The sequence below is a fragment of the Saimiri boliviensis genome, chromosome 20, assembly GCF_048565385.1.
Source record: "Saimiri boliviensis isolate mSaiBol1 chromosome 20, mSaiBol1.pri, whole genome shotgun sequence".
NCBI classification, from domain to species: Eukaryota; Metazoa; Chordata; class Mammalia; order Primates; family Cebidae; genus Saimiri; species Saimiri boliviensis.
In genome coordinates, this window is record NC_133468.1 from 6,507,106 (window position 1) to 6,534,538 (window position 27,433).

General features: G+C 50.6%; 2 protein-coding genes across 6 annotated transcripts; one reads left to right on the forward strand and one right to left on the reverse strand.

Moving 5' to 3' along the window:
- The first annotated feature begins 2,921 nt into the window (after positions 1-2,921).
- Positions 2,922-8,805, forward strand: NHP2 (NHP2 ribonucleoprotein). The gene is made up of 4 exons (XM_003936088.3): positions 2,922-3,174; positions 3,255-3,324; positions 6,960-7,065; positions 8,438-8,805. The coding sequence occupies exons 1-4, from the start codon at positions 3,015-3,017 to the stop codon at positions 8,561-8,563; spliced, it is 462 nt and encodes a 153-aa protein (XP_003936137.1). The 5' UTR covers positions 2,922-3,014; the 3' UTR covers positions 8,564-8,805.
- An 893-nt stretch (positions 8,806-9,698) lies between these two features.
- Positions 9,699-25,151, reverse strand: RMND5B (required for meiotic nuclear division 5 homolog B). 5 transcript variants are annotated; one of them, XM_039460479.2, is made up of 11 exons: positions 25,060-25,151; positions 24,742-24,877; positions 17,157-17,307; positions 14,691-14,836; positions 14,425-14,565; positions 13,685-13,785; positions 13,304-13,470; positions 11,785-11,950; positions 10,593-10,695; positions 10,345-10,499; positions 9,699-10,259 (listed from the first exon to the last, which is right to left on the reverse strand). In XM_039460479.2, exons 3-11 carry the CDS (start codon positions 17,293-17,295, stop codon positions 10,196-10,198), a joined length of 1,182 nt encoding a protein of 393 aa, XP_039316413.1. In that variant the 5' UTR covers positions 17,296-17,307; positions 24,742-24,877; positions 25,060-25,151; the 3' UTR covers positions 9,699-10,195. The 5 variants fall into 5 exon arrangements, with proteins under 5 accessions (XP_039316413.1, XP_039316415.1, XP_074246723.1 ...); XM_039460481.2 differs by lacking the exon at positions 24,742-24,877 and having other exon boundaries at positions 25,060-25,140; XM_074390622.1 differs by lacking the exon at positions 25,060-25,151 and having other exon boundaries at positions 24,750-25,053.
- Positions 25,152-27,433: the final 2,282 nt, after the last annotated feature.

Sequence of the window (27,433 nt, forward strand, 5' to 3'; positions counted from 1 at the left end):
ATGACTGATATATTTTTCTATTTGTGAAGAGTTTTGGGGAAGTCTAAAGTTAAGATGGATTACATCATAATTTCTCTTATTAAAACACTAAATTTTAAGTCTGGTGCAGTGGCTTATGCCTGTAATCCCAGCACTTTGGGAGGCTGAGGCAGTCAGATCAGGAGGTTAAATCAAGACCATTCTAGCCAACATTGTGAAACCCTGTCTCTACTAAACATAAAAAAAAAAAATTAAAATACTAAATTTTAAGCTAGACGCAGGTGCACCTATAGTACCAGCTACTTAGAAAGCTGAGGCAGAGATTCCTTGAGATCAGGAGTTCAAAGCCAGCCTGGGCAACAAATATACTGATATCTCATCTCTAAAAATAAGTAAATAAATAAAATAAAACACTGAATTAAAAATAAACATTTTGTTATTGTTTTTAGAGTCTCTCTCTGTCACCCAGGCTGGAGTGCAGTGGTGCAATCTCAGCTCACTATAATCTCTGTCTCTGGGTTCAAGTGCTTCTCCTGCCTCAGCCTCCCAAGTAGCTGGGACTACAGACCCATGCCACCATGCTCGGCTAATTTTTGTGTATTTTTTTTAATTTTTATTTTATTTTTTTATTATTTTTTTTACAGTGCAGAGGTCTTTTTTTTTTTTTTTTTTTTTTTTTTTTTTTTTTTTTTTTTTTGAGACGGAGTTTTGCTCTTGTTACCCAGGCTGGAGTGCAATGGCGCGATCTCGGCTCACCGCAACCTCCGCCTCCTGGGTTCAGGCAATTCTCCTGCCTCAGCCTCCAGAGTAGCTGGGATTACAGGCACACGCCACCATGCCCAGCTAATTTTTTGTATTTTTAGTAGAGACGGGGTTTCACCATGTTGACTAGGTTGGTCTCGATCTCTCGACCTTGTGATCCACCCACCTCGGCCTCCCAAAGTGCTGGGATTACAGGCTTGAGCCACCGCGCCCGGCCTGAGGTCTTTTTTTTTTTTTTTTTTTTTAACACCTATTATGCCATGAATTCATAGGAAATAGGGTCCAGCAGCTCAGGCTCCTTTCCATTGGTTCTCACAAAGCGGGCTTCTCTGGGTGGAGCAGGCTGGCACTTCAGCTGAACCCAGGCAACTTTCTCTTTTGCTTCTTTCTTTTTCTGATCATTTTCCTTCACACGTTTTAGGAAGCTGTCTCGGCTCTTAGAGTGCTTGATGTGCTCAATACGCACATTAATTCTCTTGGCAAGAATCTTGCCCTTAACTTGTTTACAACAATGCCAACAGCATGCTGGGTATCGTTGCAGACTCTTCCAGTTTTGCCATGATAACATTTGTGGGGCATTCCTTTTTGAACAGTACCCATTCTCTTGATGTCTACAATATCACTTTTCTTTTTTTGTTTTTGTTTTTATTTTTATTTTGTTTTACGATATCACCTTTCTTATAGATTCGCATATACATGGCCAAAGGAACAACTCCATGTTTTCTATAAGGCCTAGGGAAAATATGTCGAGTGCCTCTCCTCTTTCCCTTTGTGTTCGTCATTTTGGCGAATTACTGGAAGATGGCAGTTCCGGCCGAAAGGACTGTATTTTTATTAAAGATGGGGGTTTCACCATGTTGGCCAGGCTGGTCTCGAACTCCTGACATCAAGAGATCTGCCCTCCTCGATCTTCCAAAGTACTGAGATTACAGGCATGAGCCACTGGCTCCGCTTAAAAACCTATTTTGTTTTTATTTAATGCAAAACAAACAAAATTTATTGCACCTTTGTTCCCGTGTTAAAAGGGTTTTTTTGTTTGTTTGTTTTTAAGATAAAGGGTTTTCCTCCGTGGCCCAGACTGTCAGTGGCTGTTCACAGGTGCAGTCATGGCTCACTGCAGCCTCTAACTCCTGGGCTCAAGCAAACCCCATCTCAGCCTCCTGAGTAGCTGGGACCACCAGCACGTGTCACCACACTGGGGAAAGGCCAATTTTTAAGTTAGTTTAACTGATCTGTGCTCCCACAGCCACCAGAACACTTCTAAGTTTCTATTTACTGGCTTATTCTAGCAATATAAAAATGGCAGGCCTGCCACATCAGGATCAAAGGTAATTAGTATTAAAGTTAGTCATTTGTAGCAATTATCTAATTAATATCCATCCAGAGTTCCAAAACACAGTGGAAGAGGCTTAGCAGAGATACCAACATCCACTGGATCTCGGCCTGCCACCGCCCCCCACTCCCTGATGGCTCTGTCCCTTAGCCTTCTACCCATCCAGCGGATGGCTCTTCACAGCTCCCGGTGCCCGCCAGGGACCTCAGTCGCCGAAGCCTTCCCCTGGGCTGTTCCTGGCTTCGCTCCAGCCGTCCTCCCCAAAGCGCCGTCTGACTTCTCAGCCAGGCCCTCAGCGTTTGTAGCGTCAGGCAGGGGTAAGAACCGCGGGGGAAATAGCGGGTGAAAGGATGCTAGTGGGAGAGGGAGGGGACTGCAATTTTAGATAAAGTCACCGGGGAAACCTCTCCCATGGAAAACACTGGAGCGGAACCCTGCGGGAAGAGAGCGACCCACGCCCTATCTGGAGAAAAACGGTGCAGACGCAGGTTAGTGGGGTGATCCCTTGCTCTGTATCTTTCTCACCTGCGCATCGGGGTCCAAGGGTCAGAAAACAAAGAAAGAAATTATGCAAGAAAGGAAGCACCCTTTCCAGCGCCGTCCCGGGCCCCGGCCCCGCCCCCTCAGGCCCCGGCCCCGCCCCCTCAGGCCCGCTTCCCCGGGGCCCCGCCCCTTGCCTGACGTTCCATCGGCTCCGCCCTAATCCGCTCCGCCCCGCTCCTCTGACGGGGTGGCCCCGCCCCTAGGATCATGACTCCGCCCCCTCTGCCTCGTAGTTACGAAGCTGAGCATCCACGATAGGACTGAGTCGGAGACCTCGTTTCCTGATTGGCCGTGTTGCACGGCGGCTTCTCCTGCGGCTGGTAACCCGGAAGTGATGCCTAAAGCTGCGCACCGCGTGGTCTCGCCTCCTTGGGAGTAGGTTTCGGCGGCCGCTGCGATGACCAAAATAAAGGCAGATCCCGACGGGCCCGAGGCTCAGGCGGAGGCGTGCTCCGGGGAGCGCACCTACCAGGAGCTGCTGGTCAACCAAAACCCCATCGCGCAGCCCCTGGCTTCTCGTCGCCTCACGCGGAAGCTCTACAAATGCATCAAGAAAGGTGAGGCGGGCGCCGAGGTGGCCCGGGTGGGGGCGCGGGTGGCGTGGAGAGGCCCCCGACCTACTCTTCTGTCGTTGCAGCCGTGAAGCAGAAGCAGATTCGGCGCGGGGTGAAAGAGGTTCAGAAATTTGTCAACAAAGGAGAAAAAGGGTAAGAACCCTCTTTCCTCTAGATTTTGCATTTCTTAAACGCTAACGGAGAAATCCCTACGTAGTAGGTGCGCAGTAAAATGTTGACTCTGACCTAGCCCCATGTACAGAAGCCAGTTAAGCAGTCAGTAAAGCCCCTTTAGTACAATACCGACACGAGCTTAAAGTGAATTCCAGGGTGAAGCGAACTGTGTAAACCAGGTTCCTTAGACCCAGCTTCATTCATTCAGGGACCCTCCTCCCCAGGCTCCGCTTCTTCCTCAGATTACCTCGGGCCCTCGCCCTAATCCGCCCAGCCTTGACTCTGTCCTAGGGGTGGCCCCTCTCCAACTCTGTACTTAAGGGGCTGAATATTAATGTTTTTGTTTGTGTTTGAGACAGGGTCTAGCTCTCACCTAGGCAGGAGTGCAGTGGCGCAATCACAGCTCACTGCAGCCTCGTCCTCCTGGGCTCAAGCGATCCTCCCACCTCAGCCTCCCGAGTGCCTGGGACCACAGGCTTGCGCCACTACGCCTGGCTAATTGTTGTTGTTTTGCGGAGACAGAGGAGTCTTGTCATGTTGCTCAGGCTTGTCTTGAACTCCTGGGCTCAAGAGATCTTCCTGCCTCAGCCTCAAGAAGCAGTGGGATTACAGACGTGAGCCACCACACCTGGCAGCCCTAATGACTGAGTGTGTACTCTTTTTCAGGCACCGTGCTATGGGAGAAACAATGACATTCATTGATCAGATAATCACACACACAAATAATTACACGTTGTGATAACCATGAAGGAAAATAACAGAATGCAGTGAGAATCGTTTCATTACCCCACTTTTCTTAATGGCATTTATCAAAATTTGAAGCTTGTTTACATTTTTCTTCCCTGTATCATCCTCTCAGGCCCAATGGTAAGCTCCTTCAGAACAGGGCCTTTCCCTGCTTTATCCCAAGAAGTGAAACTGAAGGTGCTCAAGAGATCAATGATGTTGGGCAGACTTGATGCTTAATGGTGTCTAACCTAGTTGGGAGGGCGCATCAGGGGAAGTTTCTCTCAGTAGTCCCATTTGAGCTGAGATCTTAAGACACAGGGATGGCCGGGCGCATGGCTCACGCCTGTTATCTAGAACTTTGGGAGGCCAAGTCAGGTGGATCACTTGAGGTCAGGAGTTCAAGACCAGCCTGGCCAGCATGGTGAAACCCCAGCTCTACTAAACATACAAAAAAAAAAAATTAGCTAGGCATGGTGGTGGGCTTCTGTAATCCCAGTTACTTAGGATGCTGAGGCAGAATAATTGCTTGAACCTGGGAGGCAGAGGTTGCAGTGAGCCAAGATTGCGCCCTTACACTCCAGCCTGGGCAGCAAGAGCGAGATGCTGTCTAAAAAAAAAAAAGAAAAAAAAACACAGGGATTACTTGGATTGGGATGGGAGGATCCTGCCAGAAGAAAGAGTGGGCCTCAGGGCAGGAGGGGGGTCTGGTGAGCCCCCTTCTTGGGGGGCCTTGTAGCCCACAGTAAATTTAGTTTTTGGACTCAGTGCTTTGGAAGCCATTGGGGGTTAAAGCCAGGAAGTGACATAATGTTTATTATTTTTTACACTGTAAGATTTTTCTGACAATTGATGAAAGGATTAGAGAGGTAAGAGTAGGTTTGGGGCCGGGCGCGGTGGCTCAAGCCTGTAATCCCAGCACTTTGGGAGGCCGAGGCAGGCGGATCACAAGGTCAAGAGATCGAGACCATCCTGGTCAACATGGTGAAACCCCGTCTCTACTAAAAATACAAAAATTAGCTGGGCATGGTGGCGCGTGCCTGTAATCCCAGCTACTCAGGAGGCTGAGGCAGGAGAATTGCCTGAACCCAGGAGGTGGAGGTTGCGGTGAGCCGAGATCGCGCCATTGCACTCCAGCCTGGGCAACAAGAGCGAAACTCCGTCTCAAAAAAAAAAAAAAAAAGAGTAGGTTTGGGGCCGGGCGCAGTGGCTCAAGCCTGTAATCCCAGCACTTTGGGAGGCCGAGGCGGGTGGATCACAAGGTCGAGAGATCGAGACCATCCTGGTCAACATGGTGAAACCCCGTCTCTCCTAAAAATACAAAAAATTAGCTGGGCATGGTGGCGCGTGCCTATAATCCCAGCTACTCAGGAGGCTGAGGCAGGAGAATTGCCTGAACCCAGGAGGCGGAGGTTGTGGTGAGCCGAGATCGCGCCATTGCACTCCAGCCTGGGTAACAAGAGTGAAACTCCGTCTCAAAAAAAAAAAAAAGAGTAGGTTTGGGAAGCTTCAGATAGTGGACCGCTGCAGTCCTGGAGAGGTGATGGTGGAGACAGAGTTAAAGGAAATAGACTGGAGAGGACGTTTAGATGTGGAGAATGACAAGGTATCGACGACTTCTAGGTTCTGATGCGCCCAGCTGGAGGGACAGAGGGCCCAGTCTGAGACGTGAACAGTGCAGGGGGACCAGGAAGATCACAAGTTGGCCAAGCACGCTGGTTCATGCATGTAATCCCAGCACTTTGGGAGTCCAAGGTGGGCAGATCAGGAGGTCTGGAGATTGAGACCATTCTGGCCAACATGGTGACACCCCGTCTCTACTAAAAATACAAAAATTAGCCAGTGTGGTGGCGTGCACCTGTAGTCCGAGCTACTTGGGAGGCTGAGGCAGGACAGTCACATGCACCCAGGACGTGGAGGCTACAGTGAGCTGAGATCGTGCCACCACATTCCAGCCTGGTGACAAGAGTGAGACTCCCTCAAAAATAAAGATCACAAGTTTGGTTTTGGATAAGTTTTGGAGGTCCCTTAGAGACACATGACTTCCTCCCCTCCCCCAACCAGGAGAACTGTCAAATAGGCAGATGGCTATAGGGGTTTGGAGCTTGGAAGAGAGAGGGCCAGGCTGGAGATAGTAAGTAGATCTGGGAGTTATCGGCACATTGATGGCACTTGACCCCATGGCAGTGGCTCCCGTCAGCCAGGAAGAAGGTACTGAGGAGAGGGCAGCTGAGGACAAGGCTATGAGGAACTCACAGTTAAAGGCGCTTAACAGAAGCGGAGCTGGTCCTGGTGTGTCTGCCTTTACCCAGCCTGGGAGAGCAGACTTTTCCTTCTGTGTCCTCAGGTTCCTAAGACCCTTGCCCCCAAGTTCGGACACCTGGCCAGCTAGGAACCCTGGCTGAGGAGTCTCTGGGAAGGTTTCATTGCCTCACTGCCGCTCTTGAGACAGAGCCCGCGCTTCTTAGCCTGGTACTCAAGGCCTTGAGGTGTCCCCTGCCAGTCCCTCCAGCTCTCCAGCTGCGTCTGGTGCCATTCGGATTCTCCCACAACATGCTCTCTCCACCCCCAGCCCCTCAATGGGCTCCCTGATACACAGTCGTCATTCAGCTTTCTGTTCAAGTGTCACCTCCTGGTTGAAACCTTTTTTGACTCTCCAAGGAAAGCTGAGCTCTTACTCCTTGACACCCATCTGTACTTCAGCTGTCCCAGCACTACATCATTTCGGTGGCACTTACGTGTTGCCAAGAGGTAGAGATCACCTCCCCAGAAGAATGCACTCACCAAACAATTTTGTCTCTCGACCCCTAAGACCCAGCCCAGGGCAGCACTTACAGCTGAAAGAGAGAAGGAGCAAGCCAGAACAACAGTGGTTTCTCTCATTTCAGGATCATGGTTTTGGCAGGGGACACACTGCCCATTGAGGTATACTGCCATCTCCCAGTCATGTGTGAGGACCGAAATCTGCCCTATGTCTATATCCCCTCTAAGACGGTAAGGAGCACATGGTCCCCTGACCTTGGTCAGCCCTGGGGTGTCTGGGATATTGTCTGCTGTAGCAGCACAGATGGGAAGCCAGGATGGTTGGAGCTGAGACAGGCCTGGATGGATTCTCGGCTCCGTCTTCTCAGTTACGGGACTACAGATAAGTAACCTCTTACATTTCAGTTCTCATCTTTTAAAATGGGAATCCCAGCCCAGGTGCTATGGCTCACACCTGTAATCCTAGTGCTTTGGGAGGCCAAGATGGGAGGCTCAGTTGAGGACAGGAGTTCAGGACTGACCTGCGCAAGAAAGAGAGACTCCATCTCCACAAGAAAATGTTTTTTAGTTAGCGGGGTGTGGTGGCACATGCCCGTACCCCAGCCACTTGGGAGGCTAAAGCCGGAGGATCACTTGAGCCCAGGAGTTCCAAGGCTCCAGTGAGCCATGATCGTACACCACTACACTCCAGACTGCATGATAGAGCGAGGCCCTGTCTCAAAAAAAAAGAAAAAGAGCCGGGCGCGGTGGCTCAAGCCTGTAATCCCAGCACTTTGGGAGGCCGAGGCGGGTGGATCACGAGGTCGAGAGATCGAGACCATCCTGGTCAACATGGTGAAACCCCGTCTCTACTAAAAATACAGAAAACTAGCTGGGCATGGTGGTGCGTGCCTGTAATCCCAGCTACTCAGGAGGCTGAGGCAGGAGAATTGCTTGAACCCAGGAGGCGGAGGTTGCGGTGAGCCAAGATCGTGCCATTGCACTCCAGCCTGGGTAACAAGAGCAAAACTCCAACTCAAAAAAATAAATAAATAAATAAATAAAGAAAAAAGAAAAAGAAAAAAGGCTGGGGCTGGATCCGGAGTACCTGCAGTGTCACTTCTTGGGATAAAGCAGGGAGGCCACCATCCGGCATGATGATAAGAACTGAATTGTCAGTTTTCTGTGGACTCTGAGAATGAAAACAAACAGATGTTTGTGGACGAGCTTTGTAAGCTAAGATGCTTCACCCATGTTAGTCCTGTTAGGTGGGTTTGGGCTCAGAGGGACCTGTTGCTGTCCTTATCTTACATAGCAGAGGCCAGATCTGAAGCACAGCAAGTGGGGGATGGCAGGGGCCTGTGTCTGTGGGCACAACCCCTGCTGGGCTGGAGCCCGTTCATAGTTGCCACGTGGGAATGTAGGCCCTGTGTGGCTGAACCATGGCTTGAAGGTCTGATTGAGTTTAAGTGATGGCAACCAATCCAAGATGCTTTTAAATAGAACGTGGAACCAATAGAACATAGTTGTGGGCCAGATGAGGCTGGTGGGTCATCAGCTGTGACTTCCTGTCATACAGGTTGTACAGCTTTTTTTCCAAACAGCACTTCCTTCCCCTCTGTAGGACCTGGGTGCAGCTGCAGGCTCCAAGCGCCCCACCTGCGTGATAATGGTCAAGCCCCATGAGGAGTACCAGGAGGCCTACGACGAGTGTCTGGAGGAGGTGCAGTCCCTGCCCCTAGCCCTGTGAGGGCCCCGGCAGCACCTGGGCACCTGCCTCTGGAAGCTAATGACTGGCTGTCCTCCTGCCCACACACTGACGGCATCTTCCCAGTTCCCCGAGGCACGCCTTCTTCCCAGGCAGCTCTGACGGCCCTCTCATGAGGTAACGCCAGCCCTCTCTCCATCAGTGCCACGGAACTTAAGGGAAGGCTGTTCCAAACACATTCACGGTTGAGTGTGTGGTGGGCAAAGTAAATGCTAAAACTAAAATGTGGTGAGTCTGTGGGTGTCTTCTTAAGCAGCAGCTGTTGGTGGGGCCAAGGAGTTGGTGGGCAGGAAGAGCGTACCAGTCTCCCTCGCCAGAAGCCTGAAGGCCTCGGGGTTCTGTGCTAATGTTCAGCTGCCTGGCACTGGGTGCTTTGGCTCACGCTGTGAACTGGTCCTGCTACCCACGCCAGTGCTTTCAACTCCCTCTTCCAGGGTAGATGGGGGCTGTGAGATAAGGCAGGGGGCCCAGACCCACTTCATGGAAACCTAAAGCCCCCACATCAGGAAACACCCCCATTCCTACCTTTCCCCCAGGAGCTTTAAATGCCACTGTGAAGCTTACGGAAGCAATTTACATACCCACGCAGTACATTTTAAATAGGAATGTGAAGCTAAAATGTATCCCCCCAGGCCATCTCTCTTGCTTAACGTCATGGTCCTAGTAACCCAGTCCCTTCGGACATTTTAGACTTGGCCCCTTCCTGCTGTCACAGGTCCTGCACAGGACTCAGTCCACATAGTGACCAAGCTTCAGGCACCTGGAATAAACAAAATGGCTTGGGCTGGACGGTTAGACCTAGTTAAACTCCAAGCTCTCTCCTTTCCAGGCCGCGAGCCCTGCTGTGCAAGTTATTTCATTTTCCTGAATCCCGTTACACGGTTTCTCCTACGGAGGTAGTAAGATCTGCTATGTGTGTATGTAAAAGCACCTTGCCCGGGGTCTGACATCTAAGCTCCCCCTGTCAGAGAGGCAAGTTGGTTTCTTTCTGCCTGCACACTTGACACCTGCTGACCATGGTTTTGTCTGCAGCAGCCACCGGGCCATGCCCAGCACCTGTGTGTGGTAGACATGTGGTCATAATTTGTCAGGGAGGTTAAAGGTTGGCCAGGAGAAATGAGAAGGGCAGTGAATATATTTGTTCAAAGTTATAAAACAACGGCATTCCGTTCTAACTGGGACTATTTACAGTGGGAGATGGTACCTAACAGTTGAGGCTGCACAGCGGGAGGAAGATGTGGGCCACCGCTGGACCCCCTTGGCCGAGGGGCAGGGGTGGACATAGCACTGGCATGGCAGCAGAGGCCTGGCGGAGCGCACGGGTGGAAGGATGTCTGCTGCTGAGGACAGGTCCTTTGCCACTCTGTCGCGTGCTACTAAGTCAAGGGCAACTAGAAACAGGAAGACACAGCAGGAGCAGAGAGGCCAGCATCTCCCTTTCCTTATGCCACAGAGCCAGCTGCCAGGTGTGGGCTGCTCCAGTCCTCCCCCGCACAGAACTCCTCAGCCAGGCACTCAAACCAACCGCAGTCCACTGAAGCTAGCCACCCTCCTGAGACAGAGCAAGGCTCATAGGTGAAAACTGCTTTCCACAAACTTCCAAACTTGTAGGAATCAGAATATGATGCGTTTCCCATCTGCGGGGTTCTGCTCCATGGGACAGTAGGGACACTTCAGCCTGCAAAGAGAGAAGAACCAAGAGTGTCTCAGGGGCGGCCAGTAGGAGAGCCAAGCTGAGGTGGAGCAGAGCAGAGGGAACTTACTTTCCTCCATTAATGAGCTTATTGAGTGCGTCTCGGGAGATAACGTGGCCACAGATGAGCTTGATGGGAGGGTTGGAATCCGACGTCTGCTGGCGGAGGATGGGGCAGGCGAACACAGAGTGGTACCAGCACTTCATGCCTAGTTCAATCTCAATCTGGGAAGGGCAGCAAATGGGGTGAGTGCTGCTTCCTGTCACGGCTGTCCTCCCCAGTGCCTCTTGCCCACAAATCCCTGGGCCAGGCCTCACCGGTAACTCGTCCTTGTGACTCCAGACCCCAGTGCACTGCCTCTGCTCAATCACAGCCTTGATGTTCATTAACACGGGCAGTGCCACACAGCCAGAGGCAAAGCTGCAGACAAGGAACAGGGGCTAGAGTGGCTCAGGTCACAGCAGACAGGCAAGGGGGCTAGCATGCCATGCTTCAGCGTGGACCTTGAGACAGGGCTCTGAAGTGGCGCACGGTCGGATCGGTCCTCCAAAATCCCTCACATTGTTCGTAAGGTGCCACATATGTACTTCACGTATGTCTGATGCTAGACTCATTCTAATGTACCCCAAAACTTGAGAACCTACAGGGAAGACTTCTATAGCTCTAGGGGCAGATATCTGCTCATCTTAATGAATGAAAAGTCCTTGGTGTGACTGGGGGACAGTGATCAGTTCCAAAGGGCCCCAGCCGGCCTGTAGGCTGTGCCCTGCTATGTAGTCATAACATATCTTTATAATGGTAGCTACCAACTAGGCTGTTTAAAAAATGGAGGCTGGGGATTCAGTTCTCATGACACTTGCATGGGAAAGGGAGCCTATTGGCTGGAACCTCAGATGTTAAATAGCCTATAAGGCACAGGACAGCTGTCCACTGTGGTGGACTGTGTGGCCCTGGGGTCAGGTCCAAGTGCCCTTTATTCCCTGTGAGGCCTTGGGCAAGTGAGTGCACATCTTGACCCTCCATTTCCTCATCTGTAGAATGGGGATAACAGTGCCTCTCCTCCCAGGGTTGCTGTGAGCTGTGAGAGAGGCGTCTGAGCAGTGCTGAATACATGTTACTCAACCACTCACATCTCCCCTGAAGGCAAGTGGTGTTTAAGTCATGAGGTCATAAGGAAGGCGGGCTGCAGAGGGGTGTGGGTTAGCCGGGTAGGTCTTGCTGTGATCCAGGGTGACGTGCAAGAGAGGCAGGGACTTCGTTCAGGAGACCTTACAAAATGTAAACCTTGACCATGCCACTGACCTCATGGTGACCTCAGGTCATAACTCTTCCTAGTCTCGGTTTAACTATGAAAACAGGTAATTCCCCTCTTGAAGAATGACTAAGAAAGCCAGTTTCGGGCTCTGAAAGCACTGAGCACTGTTTCCGGCACGTGGCAGGGCCCTGGCCAAATGATGATTTCCTTCTCTACCTTCCCACTTGTGTTGCCCTCACGGGGCTGAGTTGTACCTGACACTGAGAGGGGACTCCACAGAAAGCCCCAGCAGGGAACAGGCATCCCGGGTAAAGGTCTCACAGATCTCTGCCCAGTGGCTGTTGTCCAGGAGGTGGCAGTAGGGTGACTTCTCCAAACCCAGCCGCAGGTACACCAGACTGCCCATCATCACCTGGATCTCTACAAGGCAACCAGGGGGGCAGCTCAGGGCGGTGCAAGGCTCTGGGTCCACCCCCTAAGGGGATGGCCAGACTGTGTAGCACAGTATGCTGAGCCCAGCAACTCCCAGGCCCCTGAGCAGACTGAGCAAGGATGCAAACGCCCTCAGGCAAATTTGACTATAAAATCTAGTGGGGAGAGATGAAGCTCCAGGCTGCTTCTGGAGGACTAGAAGAGGCATTACTAACACAGAATCAGGAAAGACCGTGCTTTTCCAGTTTTCTTTCCTCTCCAGCTGCATCAAGGAACAAATAAGTCTCAGGTTGGTGCTAGTGTCTCCACACTAATCTCCATTGAGAGCAACCCCAGGTTCAGAGCTCTCCAGAGGCAGCAGTATCTAGCTAAAACTTAAATCATGGCTTGTTGGTCCATGCACTTTGGAAGGCTGAGGTGGGTGGATCACATGAGGCCAGGAGTTTGAGACCAGCCTGGCCAACGTGATGAAACCCCATCTCTACTAAAAAATAGAAAAAGTTAGCTGGGCATAGTGGTGTGCACCCATAATCCCAGCTACTCGGGAGGCTGAGGCAGGAGAATCGCTTGAACCTGGGAAGCGGAGGTTGTAGTAAGCCAGGATCATGCCACTGCACTCCAGACTGGGCAATAGAGTAAGACTCTGTCTCAAAAATAAATTTAAAAAAAAATAAAATTCATATTTGAGATAAAATTTAAAATAATAAATATGAGCGGAACTAAAGAAATAAGTTAGTACAGGTTACTACTCATTAGCATCTCAACGGTGAGACTTAGATTCCGGGTCTGGAAATCATAGCATGACAGGAAGAGAGCTCAAGTGAGTCTTTTTAATTTTATTTTTTGTAGAGATGGGGTGGGGGCAGAGGTTCGCCATGTTAACAAGGCTGGTCTCGAATTCTTGAGCTCGAGTGATCTGCCACTTGCTTTGGCCTCTGGAAGTGCTGTGATTACAGGTGTGAGCCACCATGCCCAGCCAAGTCTTTTTTTTTTTAAGGGACTTTTCCATAGGCCGTCAAGGTCAGGGAGGCACCTGAGGCAGAGCAGGCAGGACGGGCATGGCATGCTCTGAGTGGTGTGGTGCACGGCAGGCACGAGGACCCCAGGTGGTCTGCACTGAAGGTATAAACTAAAGGGATGACAGAGGTGAGAGCGGAAGGGCCTTGAGTTTAGAGTTCATCCTGGATACAGTGAGGGGTCAAAGAAGTTTCTAGTTGGGGAAAGGCATCTGGGTCACAAGACAGCCCCACATGGGTGCAGGGACTAGAAGCCTGATGTAACCCACCACATCCAGACATCTGTTGGGCCAGGCAGCACAGCCCCAGCCCTCTAGGTACTCACCCCGCTGGTGCAGCTGAGCAAAGGGCTGGAAGTGCCGGGCATAGCTGAGGGCCTCCAGCTGCTTCTCAGGGCCTCCTGCCAGGAGGCGGATGAAGTGCAGTCGGTGCAGCTTGAACTCCAGGGAGCTGTTGAGTTCCAGCAGGCGCTGCCTGTGGGAGACGGCCCATCTGGGAAGAAAGGGGCCAGTTTAGTGTAGAGCTGGTAGGGGCTTGGACCTGAGAGCCAGGACCTGTGAGGAGGGCCCCAAAAGCCTGTGTGAGGCTCTTGAGACAGGGCTGGAGGCAGGTCAAGTACGTCTGGGTGAAGTGAAGACCACAGTCAAGCCCTCTGCCCTGAGAGCTTGGAGCAGAGTGCTGCCGGCCCACCCAAGGGCCTCCTTACTCCAACGCAGGACCCAGGTCTTGTTCGTGCAGGGCTTCCAGGATTCGATTCAACTCCAAGAAAGGCTGCTTGAAATCCAAGTCCACATTCAGCGTTGATTCCTGCAGGGAGAGAGAGACGAGATCCCACCACTGGAAGATGGTGTTTCCAAAGTTCTCCACTATGTACATCAGGAAAGCTCACCCAGAAAGACAGGCCAGAGAGATCTGGGCTCTGCTGGAGGAACTTGGTCTCCTGGCAGCCATCCGGGCCTCTCTTGTTCCCATCTCAGTCCTGGGATGGCTGAGTGTGACATGCTGACCTCCAGAGTGCAGACTGCAAACCCCACCCCACAACCATGGCAGTGGAGACAGTCCCCAGGCCACGCACTGAGTTGTATGGCAAGAAAATTCTTCCTCTTCAATCCTCCTAGTACAGTAGGGAAAACTCTTTACTTTTTACCACCAGTGTGTCTTTAACACCTACCAAGTATTACTTTGTCATTTCACTCATCTCCCTTTTCAATAAAGGGTATCAGGCCTCAGTTCAGAACCCTGGCTGGCAACCAACTCTAACTAGAAATGAGCAACTTCTCTTTTCATCATGTATGTTTCTAAAGCTACCTTCTATTTCTGGCAGAGCCACCGATTTCCTTTAGGAAATAAATGGATTTAAAGAATGGCTGGACTTTCATATAACGAAAGCTAGCAGGTGAAAGGCAGAGCGGGCAGGTGGTCAGCACCCACCCGGCCCGGCTGTACCTGGCACAGCTCCTCGGCCACACTGAGCATGCCCTGCTGGTACAGGTGCTCCACGATGGCCATCTGCAAGATCTGCTGCTGCTGCTCCCGCGCGTCCCACACCGCATCTGAGACAATACCACAGATCTCAGAGTCGAAGTTCTGACGAAGAAAGAGACAGGGCCTGGTGATGCGGGCATTCTCACTGGCTCTCCTTTGAGTCCTTGTACATCCCAACTTCAGGATATTCCCACCCCAGTCCTGGAGCCGGACACATACATGCTCACCCTGTCAATGGCTTTGCCCACTCGGGATACACTGCTGTGAATGTCTTTATGGTCTGAAGCCAGTTTCTGCACAGTATCTTTGATCTTTCGGCAGCACTGTGACATCACCAGAGAGAGGGTGGCCGAGAGAGGGGTCCCCTGGAGGGCTGCAGAGAAAGTGGAATAAGGACACAGAGGAAGCAGCCCAGAACACCTGATCTAGCAGCAGACTCAGAGGTTAGCTCTGCCTCCTCTATTCTAAATGCCAGGCCCTTGGCCCAGGACGCCAGGGTGAAAGAACTGCTTCTCTTCCAGGGCCTGCCACTTTTTAACTGACTTGGAACTAGTCAAGTGGGAAAAGCCAGTTCACCTCTGGGAGCCTTCATTTCCTCATCTGTAAAATTATAGGTTGCTGTGAAATGAGACGATTTGGCACTTACTGTGGGTAAAGTATTTATTTTAACTCCTAGGATTCTATGTATTTAACTGCCAAGTTAAACATAGAGTTACCATATGATCCACCAATTCCACTAGTAAGTATATACCCAAAAGAAAACATATGTCCACACAAAAATTTGTACATGAATATTCACAGCAACAATATTTATAATAGCCAAAAGGTGGAGACAACCCAAATGTCCATCAACTAGTGGATAAATGTGGCACACCCATACAATGGACTATTATTCAGCCACAGAAAGGAACGAAGTGCTGATACAGGCTACCACAGAAATGAGCCTTGAAAACATGTTAACCAAGCCAGACACAAAAGGCTACACATGTGGTATGATTCCTTTTATGTGAACTGTCCAAAACAGACAAATCTATAGAGACACAAAAGAGATTAGTGGTTGCCAGAGGCTAGGGAGAGGGAGGAATGGGGAGATAGTCAATGGGTTAGGTTTCCTCTGGGGGTGATAAAAATGTTCTCAAAACAAAAAAGTTAATGTTCTGAAATTAAATAGTGGTGAAGATTGTATAACTCTGTAAATATGCTGAAAACCACTGAGTTGTACTTTATTTTTTAAATTTTCATCTTTGTATGTATGTGTTTATTAATTTTGAGACTGGGTTATGAGACTGGCTAATATTCTTTTTTTTTTTTTTTTTTTAAACAGAGTTTCGCTCTTGTTACCCAGATTGGAGTACAATGGCACAATCTTGGCTCACCGCAACCTCCGCCTCCTGGGTTCAGGCAATTCTCCTGCCTCAGCCTCCGGAGTAGCTGGGATTACAGGCACGCACCACCATGCCCAGCTAATTTTTTTTTTGTATTTTTAGTAGAGACGGGGTTTCACCATGTTGACCAGGATGGTCTCGATCTCTTGACCTCGTGATCCACCTGTCTCGTCCTCCCAAAGTGCTGGGATTACAGGCGTGAGCCACCGCGCCCAGCATTAATATTCATATTTTTGGTAGACAGGGTTACCATGTTGCCCAGGTTGGTCTTGAACTCCTGGACTCAAGCGATCTACCCACCTCAGCTTCCCAAAGTGCTAAAATTACAGACATGACCCACTGTACCCGTCCAGATTGTACTTTATTTATTTATTTATTCTGATACAGAGTCTTGCTCTGCTGCCTAGACTGGAATGCAGTGGCATGATCTTGGCTCACTGCAACCTACACCTCCCAGGTTCAAGCAATTCTGCCTCAGCCTCCCAAGTAGCTGGGATTACAAGCACGCGCCACCATGCCCGGCTAATTTTGTATTTTTAGTAGAGATGGGGTTTCTCCATGTTGGTAAGGCTGGTCTTAAACTCCCAACCTCAGGTGATCCGCCCGCCTCACCCTCCTGAAGTGCTGGGATTATAGGTGTGAGGCACTGCGCCCGGCAGTTTCTTGGTTTTAATAACAACGCTGTGTTTATGTAAGAGAATGCCCTTGATTTTAGGAAATACACATTGAAGGCTTGGGGCTATGTTATCTGCAATTTATTTTTCAAATGGTTAAAAGGCAATGATAATGGTAAATATGGCAACATATGAGCAGTTGGTGAATCTTAAGTAAAGGGTATATATCCATTCTTTATACTACTCTTGGAACTGGTCTGTAAATTTGAAATTATCTTTAAAAGCTAAGAACAGGCCAGGCCTGGTGGCTCATGCATATAATCCCAGTGCTTTGGGAAGCTGAAGTGGGAGGACCACTTGAGCCCCTACAAGTTCAAGACCAGCCTAGGCAACATAGACACTGTCTCCACACAAAAAAATTATAAAAGGAAAAAAAAAAAAAAAAAAAAACTAAGAGTAGAGAAGCAAGTTGAAAACAAAATGTAAATGGTAATCATTTCAGGTAAATTAGTCATTTCTGCTGGGCTTTTTGAAATAGCTCAGAGACTATCATTACCCGGTTTCAAGGAGGCCTAGAGATGCAAGTACCAACATCCTCATCATCGTCCTTCCAGAACCCTGTCACCAAGTAGCTTCAGGTCTCCCATGTCCTCAGGGAGGCTGTCGCAGGGCACTTGCAAGGGTGGCCACCCACCTGCGCCGGCCAGCTCAGCCCGCAGCTGGCCCACGTAGTGCAGCAGCTCCCCCAGGCTCTGCTCACAGTGCTGCCCGTAGGTCAGGAACTTCTGCAGGACCTTGTCCAGCTCTCTCTCCACGCATGCACACTGCTCCATGGTGGCCTCGGCCTGGGGAGGGTCAGCTGGGTCAGTCCCCATCTGGGCCACGGTGGCATAGCAGGCAGGGTGCCCAGACTACCTCTTCAGATCCCTCTCACCATTCCCACATCATGTATCAATGTTCCCTGCTTACCAAAACATAGGTGTGTATAACATCCCATCTCCTCACTCCACTGGGGTGCCCAGTGGAGGATGCAGGCTGGTGTGAGGACAGGGTTTTTCTGAATCATGGTGAGAAAATTATTCCATTTTCAACTCCCTTCATGCTTAATCTTTGTTCATCTCCCTTTTAAATCAGAAGACAGAGCGGGCCTTGCAGAGCCCTTACCTGGCAATACCTTCTAACTAGAAACCATATACCGTGTAGCATCATATTACACGTATGTATTTTCTTTTTTTGAAACAAGCTCCTGTTCTGTTGCCCTGGCTAGGGTCCAGTGACATAATCTCAGCTCCCTGGCCACCTTGACCCTCGAGGCCCAAGGGATCCTCCCACTTTAGCCTCCTGAGTAGCTGGAACCACAGGAATGTGCTTCTATAGCTGACTAATTAAAAAAAATTTTTTAGGCCAGGTGCGGTGGCTCACACCTGTAATCCCAGCACTTTGGGAGGCTGAGGCGGGTGGATCACGAGGTCAGGAGTTCAAGACCAGCCTGGCCAATATGGTAAAACCCTGTCTCTACTAAAAATCAAAAAATTAGCCGGGCGTGGTGATGGATGCCTGTAATCCCAGCTGCTTGGGAGGCTGAGGCAGGAGGCTTGCTTAAATCCAGGAGGAGGAGGAGGTTACAGTGAGCCAAGATCGCACCACTGCACTCCAGCCTGGGCAACAGAGCAAGATGCTGACTCAAAAAAAAAAAAAAAAAAAAAAAAAAAAAAAGTATATGTTTGGCGGGGCGTGGTGGCTCATGCCTGTAATCCCAGCACTTTGGGAGGCTGAGGTGGGTGGATCGCCTGAGGTCAGGACTTCAAGACCAGCCTGGCCAACATGGTGAAACCCCGTCTCTATTAAAAAAAAAAAAAAAAAAAAAAAAAAAAAGCCGGGCGCGGTGGCTCAAGCCTGTAATCCCAGCACTTTGGGAGGCCGAGGCGGGTGGATCACAAGGTCGAGAGATTGAGACCAACCTGGTCAACATGGTGAAACCTCGTCTCTACTAAAAATACAAAAAATTAGCTGGGCATGGTGGCGTGTGCCTGTAATCCCAGCTACTCAGGAGGCTGAGGCAGGAGAATTGCCTGAACCCAGGAGGCGGAGGTTGTGGTGAGCCGAGATCGCGCCATTGCACTCCAGCCTGGGTAACAAGAGCGAAACTCCGTCTCAAAAAAAAAAAAAAAAAGAAGAAAAATAAATAAGAATAAATGAAAATTGTTTTTTATAGAGATGGGGTCTCCCTATGTTGCCCTGGCTGGTCTCAAACTCCTGGGGCTCAAACGATCTTTCCGCCTTGTCCTCCCAAAGTGCTGCAATTACAGGCATAAGCCACCACGCCTAACCCATGTATTTTCATACGGTCATTATGGCCACATTCTTACAATTAGAGGAACTGCTTTTCCACATAATATGATAACATAAGCCATAAAGGCTGTCCTTGAGTGGCTGACATTTGGAAACACAGCTTGGGCAATAACTGCCAACCATGCTGGTCTGACGGGCTTGCCCACCACTCCTGCCTCACCCTCACCTGCTGCGTACCCGAGGACAAGCACAGAACCCTTGCTCTCTCACAGCTCCGTGCCCTGGTCCATGCTGCTTCCTCACCTGGCCTGCTCTCCGTCACCCTCACCTCCTGGACTACTTGGGAGGCTGGCCCATCACTTCTGAGTTAGCTCAGATAGCAGCACCTTCAGCAGCTGTCTCTAGCCTGTGCCCACCTAGCTCCTTCTCTCGCTCTGCACCCTTCTATTTCAGTTTTGGTCCCTAGGCCTGCCTCCCTGACCAGACTAGAGCCTCTTTTGCTGCAACACGACCATCCCTCCTCATTATGCCACTGAAAGAAAGTTGACTTTTCTTGTCCTATCTCCTCTCCCTACCACTGGGGCTTCCTTCTGCATCCTTTCCATCCTGGGCCACTGCTCCTTTCCATTTCAGAGCAGCCTTTGACACTGAACGCGTGGGCAATCCTCAGAACGTCTGTGACAGAGCTGATTTCCCTCCCCATCTTTCCATCTATGAGATTTGAAATGAGAGGGCTCTGTCATGTTTCCCTCTGAAAGATTCAAATCTAGCCAAATGCCCATTCTCAAAGAAGGGTACGGAGGACCATCAGAAAGAGAATCTTATGTCCAAGGTGATCATCAAGATCCTCCCTGCTTCACAGGCTCTCTTGCACACTCCCACCAGTCCTGGTCTCAGCACCGAGGCCCATCTGTAGCCACCATCTCTCTACCTGACAGAGAACAAGTGACAGGGAAATGGCGCCCAGGGTCTTGGGGACTGTTTATAACCTCTCTCCTTACAGCTAATGCTATTAACCCTGGAATCTATAGTCCTGGAGTCCATAGCTATGCCACCCCACCCCCCACCATTCCCTCTGAATAAACACTCTGCAACTGGATGTGACCCATTATTGACAAAATGTAACAGGGTCTCCTATCTGAAATGATGTAATTATCATTATTGCTATTATTAACAGCTGACATTCCAAATAGGGGCCTGTTATATGCCATGCACTGTTCTAATGACTTTGCATACATTAACTCATGTACTTAATGCTCACTAAAACACTGTGAGGTAGGTACAATGATTAGACACACTTTGCAGATGAGAAAATGAGACACAAAGATTAAATCAGTTGCCTAAGGTTAGGCATCTGGGAAGGGGAGGAGCTGGGGACTGAGGCCAGGCAGTCTGGCTCTAGGCCTCAGAGTCCTCCTCCAAGTACTTCCCATCACAGGTACTCCCAGGACCAACTTCACAGGCCACTGTTTCACCAGGAAAGAAAAGCAGCAAATTTTCTATGCTGGAATGAGTGTACGGCAACCATTAATGATGATGAGAAATAGAAAATTAACCCCAGAGCTTGTGCGAATGATCAACTGGGGAAGATGGCAGGACATTAGCGTGTTGGCCAAGAGTGGGAACTAGAATCACAACTTATCCAAGATAAACATGGCTCAAAAAAGGCCAAACAATCTGGCCCTGTCGGACACCAACAGCTAGCAGGCTTATCAAAGGCAAGCTCAAATCAGCATCTTGAAATGCACTTAGAAAGCTGAGGAAGGAGATGGTACAGGACCGCACTGCAGCAAGGAGTAGGAAACAATCTAGGGAGCTCACCACTAGAGGAATCAAGTAAGTGAAATGTGGGGGATGCATCTATGGAAACCTGTGGAGCACTTAGAGAAACTGCGTCCCAAATATACCCAGAGCAACATCAGTAAGATCCACACATGGCACTGAGGTAGGAAAAATTGAGGTCTAGGCACAACCCGTTTACATAAATTAAAAAGATGGCCGGGCGCGGTGGCTCATGCCTGTAATCCCAGCACTTTGGGAGGCCGAGGCGGGTGGATCACGAGGTCGACAGATCGAGACCATCCTGGTCAAAATACAAAAAATTAGCTGGGCATGGTGGCGCATGCCTGTAATCCCAGCTACTCGGGAGGCTGAGGCAGGAGAATTGCCTGAACCCGGGAGGCGGAGGTTGCGGTGAGCCGAGATCGCGCCATTGCACTCCAGCCTGGGTAACAAGAGCGAAACTCCGTCTCAAAAAAAAAAAAATATGCATACAGGCTGGGAGCAATGGCTCACACTTGTAATCTCAGCATTTTGGGAAGTCAAGGCAGGCAGATTGCTGAGCTCAGGAGTTCAAGACTAGCTTGGGCACATGGCAAAACCCCATCTCTACAAAAGAAATTACCTGGGCACGGTGGCACATGCCTGTGGTCCCAGATACTCGGAAGGCTGAGGTGGGAGTATTGCTTGAGGCTGGAAGGCTGCAGTGAGCCATGACTGTGCCACTGCACTCCAGTCTGGGCAACAGAGTGAGACCCTGTCTCAAAAAAAAAAAAAAAAAAAAAAAAAAAAAAAAAAAAGATATACACCAAACACATCAGAATGATTTCCTATGGTGAGGAGGGAAGAATAGGGACAAAAGAGAATAAAATACAAAGGAGAAGGCGGCCCTGCATGGACTAGTTCACCCTATGATGAACTGAGGAGTATGATTAACTCAGTAATTCTCTTATTTTTTTTGAGACAGTCTTCCTCTTGCCCAGGCTGAAGTACAGTGGTACTATCTCGGCTTACTACAAACTCCGCCTCCCAGTTTCAAGCAACTCTCATGCCTCAGTCTCCCAGGTAGCTGGGATTACAGGCACGCCACCACACCTGGCTCTTTTTTTTTTTTTCCTCCATTTTTGTATTTTTAGTACAGATGGGATTTCACCATTTATCCAGGTTGGTCTTCAACTCCTGACCTCGTGATCCGCCTGCCTCAGCCTCCCAAAGTGCTAGGAATAGAGGCGTGAGCCAAATCGCCTGGCCACATTTTAAAAAATAAAATAAAGCTGGTTGTGGTGGCTCACGCCTGTAATCCCAACACTTTCGGAGGCAGAGGCAGGCAGATCACGAGGTCAGGAGTTGAAGACCAGCCTGGCCAACATGATGAAACCCTGTCTCTCCTAAAAATACAAAATTAGCTGGGCATGGTCGTGGGCACCTGTAATCCCAGCAACTTGGGAGGCTGAGGCAGGAGGACTGCTTGAACTTGGGAGGCAGAGGTTGCAGTGAGCTGAGACTGCACCACTGCACTCCAGCCTAGGTGACCGAGCAAGACTCCGTCTCAAAAAAAATTAAAAAAAATTTAAAAATCGAAGTTAAAATAAATGAGCTGAGAAAACAGAACTGTTTGTGAGTATTCTATCCAAAAAGTCCAAGAGGTTAATTCGGTCTGTCCAGAGCAAGCCACTCTGCCTGAATCAGTCAATCATCAGCCACAAGGAATTGTATTTGTCTTTGACAAACTTCATGATTAATACAAGTGCTGATGATTAAAATTTCATGTCCACTTGTCCTAAGCCTCCCTCCCAAAGTCCCACACATACAGAAATTATCCACTAGGACAACCCTCCAAAAACAAACACTAGATCCTGTTACCTTCTGCCCCACACTGCCATGGGTTGACAGGTAAGCCCTTTCCAATTACATATTTGCTTCCTTTGTACAGGGAAATGGCACCCAGGGTCTACAGTTCCGACTTTTAGAGTCCTCTCTGCACTTCTTTGTATAGAGCACATGAGCTGTGGTTTAGTCATCGCCTCCCCTTGAGCCCTCAGTGAAATCTCCTAGCCTCTTTTTCTGCTTCATAACCTGGCGAGAGTGGCCGTACCACACCCATCTGCGTCCACTACTGCAGCACGGTAACAGCCTGTCCACGTCGGCCGCCCGCGTTGGTCTGTGAGCTGCTCAATGGCTGGAGTCTAGTCTGGTTCTTTCTCCCCGTCAGTGCCCAGACCAGGGCCTGGTCCACGATAGGTGCTCAGTAAACATTTGCTGATTAAGTGACACATCCATTTCCTAACTTTGGCCTAGAGAGCCTGAGCTCAAATGTGTAGGGGTGAGCAGAAAGAGACGTGAGTGAAATATTAAAATCCCCACCAAGGTATGCATGGAGGTTTTTCCTGGAGTATTCAGCATCCTGAAATGAGGGGCTCCTGGGCAGGGAGAAAGGAAGTTTGAGCAAATCATAAAGGTCCCTTTTGTCTGACAAAGATTAGACAACCTCCATTGACCCAATTCTTAATGCTTTTTTTTTTTTTTTTTTTTGAGACGGAGTTTCGCTCTTGTTACCCAGGCTGGAGTGCAATGGCGTGATCTCGGCTCACCGCAACCTCCGCCTCCTGGGTTCAGGCAATTCTCCTGCCTCAGCCTCCTGAGTAGCTGGGATTACAGGCACACGCCACCATGCCCAGCTAATTTTTTGTATTTTTAGTAGAGACGGGGTTTCACCATGTTGACCAGGATGGTCTCGATCTCTTGACCTCGTGATCCACCCGCCTCGGCCTCCCAAAGTGCTGGGATTACAGGCTTGAGCCACCGCGCCCGGCTGCTTTTTTTTTTTTTTTTTTGAGGCAGTTTTTTTTTTTTAATTGGGTATCAAAAAAAAAAAAAAGAGAGAGAGAGAAGACAGGGTCTCAACCTGCTGCCTAGGCCAGAGTGCTATGGTATAATCAGGGCTCACTCAAGCCTCGGCCTCCTGGGCTACAGTGATCCTCTCACCTTAGCCCCCCACCCAGAGAAGCTGAGATTACAGGTGCCATGAACACTTCCCAGTTCATGACACATTTACTTAGGACATGCAGGGCCTTTTCTCCTTTTATTTATGTATTCCTTTTTGTCCCAATTCTTCCCCTGTCTCCCCACGACAGCCAGCTATTTTTTTGTTGTTTGTTTTTGAGAGGGAGTCTCAGTCTCGTGCAGGGGCACAATCTTGGCTCATTGCAACTTCTACCTCCCAGTTTCAAGCGATTCTCCTGCCTCAGCCTCCCAAGTAGCTGGAATTACAGGCACCTGCTACCATGCCCAGCTAATTTTTGTATTTTTAGTAGAGATGAGCTTTCACCATGTTGGCCAGGGTGGTCTCCAACTCCTGGTCTCAAGTGATCCTCCTGCCTCGGCCTCCCGAACTGCTGTAATCACAGGTGTGAGCCACAGTGCCCAGCCTAATTTTTCTGGAGAGACAGGGTTTCCCCATGTTTAGCCAGGTTGGTCTTGAACTGTTGAGCTCAAACCATCTGCAAGCCTCAGTCTCCCGTCATTCCTGTGCTGGAATTACAGGCGTGAACCACCGTGCCCAGCCAATTCTTATGCTTTTACAGCTGCCACCTCTATCCATTCTCTACCCTACATGTCACTCCTCTGCTTAAAACCAAAAGATTTCCACTGTACTTAGAAAAATCTCCACGATCCTTTATACCACCTACGGGCTCTCTGTGAGCAAACCCCAACTCTCTGACCTCATCTGCTACCACTCACTTTCTTGCCATACTCCAGTCACACGAGCTTGCTTTCTGTTCCTTAACTACTCCCAATTTATTTCTGTCTCAGGGCTTTCATACTGGTTGTTCCCACTGCCTGGACCACTCTCTCCCCATATCTTCCTATGCCTGCCTCCTAATTTGGGTCTCAACGCAAATGTCACATCTTCAAAGATGCTCTGCGGTAGACCACAGTATCTAATGCTGACCACCCCTCTACCCCACCCTCACACCAGTTAACCTGCCACGTCGCCCTCTTCATTTTTTGCTACACAGCCCTACTTGAAGTTTCTAATCTTTCTTTTCTCATTCACCAAAACTGGAGGGAGGAAAAAAGCCCACCATTGTCGCTGGACAGCAGCGCCCACTGGGAGTTTCACCCGCATTAACATGCAAACGACAGGCAAACTCCCAGTCATCCTTCCAAAGACCCTGCTCCAATGCCCCGCGGAGCCCTGTGCGCACCTGCTCACCTCCGACCCAGCGCCGTCGCACGAGGACCGGCCTCGGGCCGAGCGACTGCCCTGGCAGAGGCGGCTCTTCGAGGGCTGGGCCGGGACCTATGAGTCTGGGGCTCCAGCACCCGGCCCGGGACCGACAACTGCAAAAAGCAGCAGCACAAGGGCAGAGTGTCCGGGGCTTAGTCGGGGGTACCAGGGGATCCGGAGAAGGCTGGGGCCCGGGAGGCCGGCCGAGCTGTCCCGGCTGCGCGCCTCAGCTCGGCCGGCCGCCGCTCCCGCCCTCAGCCCGCACCTGCCGGCCCCCGAGCCCGCCCGCTCTCACCTCGCCCCGCAGCCCTGGCCCCGGCTTCCGGCGTCGCTGTCATCGGAACCGGAAGCGGCGGCGGTTGATCGGCGGCCCGGGCCCGCCCACTGACGTTTCGCGGAGGGGTGGCCGTCCCACGAGCCCGCGCGGCGTTGCGCCCGGCCGCCGAGCCTCCCCGCCGCGCGCGCCGAGTGGAGTCGCCTGCGGGAGCCTGGCGGCGGCGGGGAAACCACGCCCGGTCGCTTCCTGGTGCCGAGTCCCTCTGGCCTGGAAGCCGCTGGCCCCGACCGCTCCTCGCCGTTAGGCGGGTTCCCCACCTGGCAGAGGCGGCCTCGGCCCCGCACTCGACCCAGTGCCCGGCGCTCGGGTCCCAAGCCCCAAGTAGTTAGGTCTCCCGCGCTGCCCGCCCTGAGAGCGGCGCGGGCTGTGCCCACGGTGGCCCCGCGGTGCTCTCTTGAAATACCAAGTGATGGTCGGGCACAGTGGCTCACGCCTGTAATCCCAGCACTTTAGGAAGCCGAGGCGGCTGGATCACCTGAGGTCGTGAGTTCGAGACTAGCCTGACCAACATGGAGAAACCCCATCGCTGCTAAAAATACAAACTTAGCCGGGCGTGGTGGCGCATGTCTGTAGTCCCAGCTACTCGGGAGGCTGAGGCAGGAGAATCACTTGAATCCGGGAGGCAGAGGTTGCGGTGAGCCGAGATCGCGCCACTGCACTCCAGCCTGGGCAACAAGAGGGAGACTCCGTCCCCACAAAAAAAAAAAAAAAAAAAAAAAAAAAAAAAAAAAAAAAAAAAGGAAGGAAAGAAAGAAAGAAGATCCAGTGATGCTTAAAGAAAGCAAAGTTTTTTTCCGTTCCGGTTCTGCGGAGGAGGGGGTCCAGCCTGGCCCGGCCACCTTCTGTTGGTCGCTGGCCTGGAGAAGTGGTGAAGGGGAGAAGCTGGAAGTTGCACATCTGCCCTAAGGAGGAAGGGTGAGGGTTAGGAAGGAGGAGAGAAGAGGCGCTGACCCAAACCCAGGCCCAGACTGAACTTTCTTTTTTTGATTGAGACACAGTCTTGCTCTGTCGCCCAGGCTGGAGTGCACTGGCATGATCTTGGCTCACTGCAATCTCCACCTCGAAGGTTGGAGCGATTCTCCTACCTCAGCCTCATGAGTAGCTGAGATTACAGGCATGGGCCACCACCCCCAGCTAATTTTTGTATTTTTAGTAGCGATGGGTTTTCACCATGTTGGCCAGGCTAGTCTCGAACTCCTGACCTCAGGTGGTCTGCCCACCTCAGCCTCCCAAAGTGCTGGGACTACAGGAGTGAGCCACCGCGCCTGGCCCCAGACTGAATTTTCCATCCCCCCAGGCCCTCTGCTCTGGAGGGAAAGAGTAGAGAAGTCCCCACTCCTCAGCCTGGAGAAAAAGCTAGTTCTATGTGGCGGGGACTTTCTGCCTCTTTGGAAGGCCTTATTCCAGGCCATCCTCCCCTGGAATCCTCCATGACTCACCCTCCTCCCCTTTGCACATCTTACTTTGTTTTGTTTTTGTTTCCAAATAGAGACATGGTCTTTCTATGTTGCCCAAGCTGGTTGCCAACTCCTGGCCTCAAGAGATCCTCCCCACTCAGCCTTCAGAAGTATGGGGATTATAGGAGTTAGCCACTATACCTTGCTCTGTTTTCTTTATTTTTGAGGCAGAGTCTCACTCTGTCGCCCAGACTGGAGTGCGATGGCACAATCTCAGCTTACTGCAACCCCTGCCTTCAGGGTTCAAGCAATTCTCCTGCCTCAGCCTCCTGAGTAGCTGGGACTCCAGGTGTGCGCCACCATGCCCTGCTAATATTTTGTATTTTTAGTAGAGATGGGGTTTCCCCATGCTGGCCAGGCTGGTCCTAAACACCTGACCTTGTGATCTGCCTGCCTTGGCCTCCCAAAGTGCTAGGATTACAGGTGTGAGCCACTGTGACTGACTGGCTGACGTGTTTTTTTTTTTTTTTTTTGAGACTGAGTCTGGCTCTGTCTCCTAAGGTTGGAATGCAGTGGCGAAGTCTCAGCTCACTGCAACCTCCGCCTCCTGGGTTCAAGCGATTCTCCTGCCTCAGCCTCCTGAGTAGCTGGAATTACAGGTGCATGCCACCATGTCCAGCTAATTTTGTATTTTTAGTAGAGACAGGGTTTCACCATGTTGGTTGGTCTGGTCTCGAATTCCTGACCTCGTGATCCACCCACCTCAGCCTCCCAAAGTGCTGGGATTATAGGTATGAGCCACCGCGCCTGGCTGACCTTTCTTTATAGCACTTGACTTGAAGTTATCTTGTATGTTTATTTGTTCATTCTGTCTTCTGGCCCCTACTCCCATCACCCTCTTTGGGGCCAGGCATAATCCCAGCACTTTAGGAGGC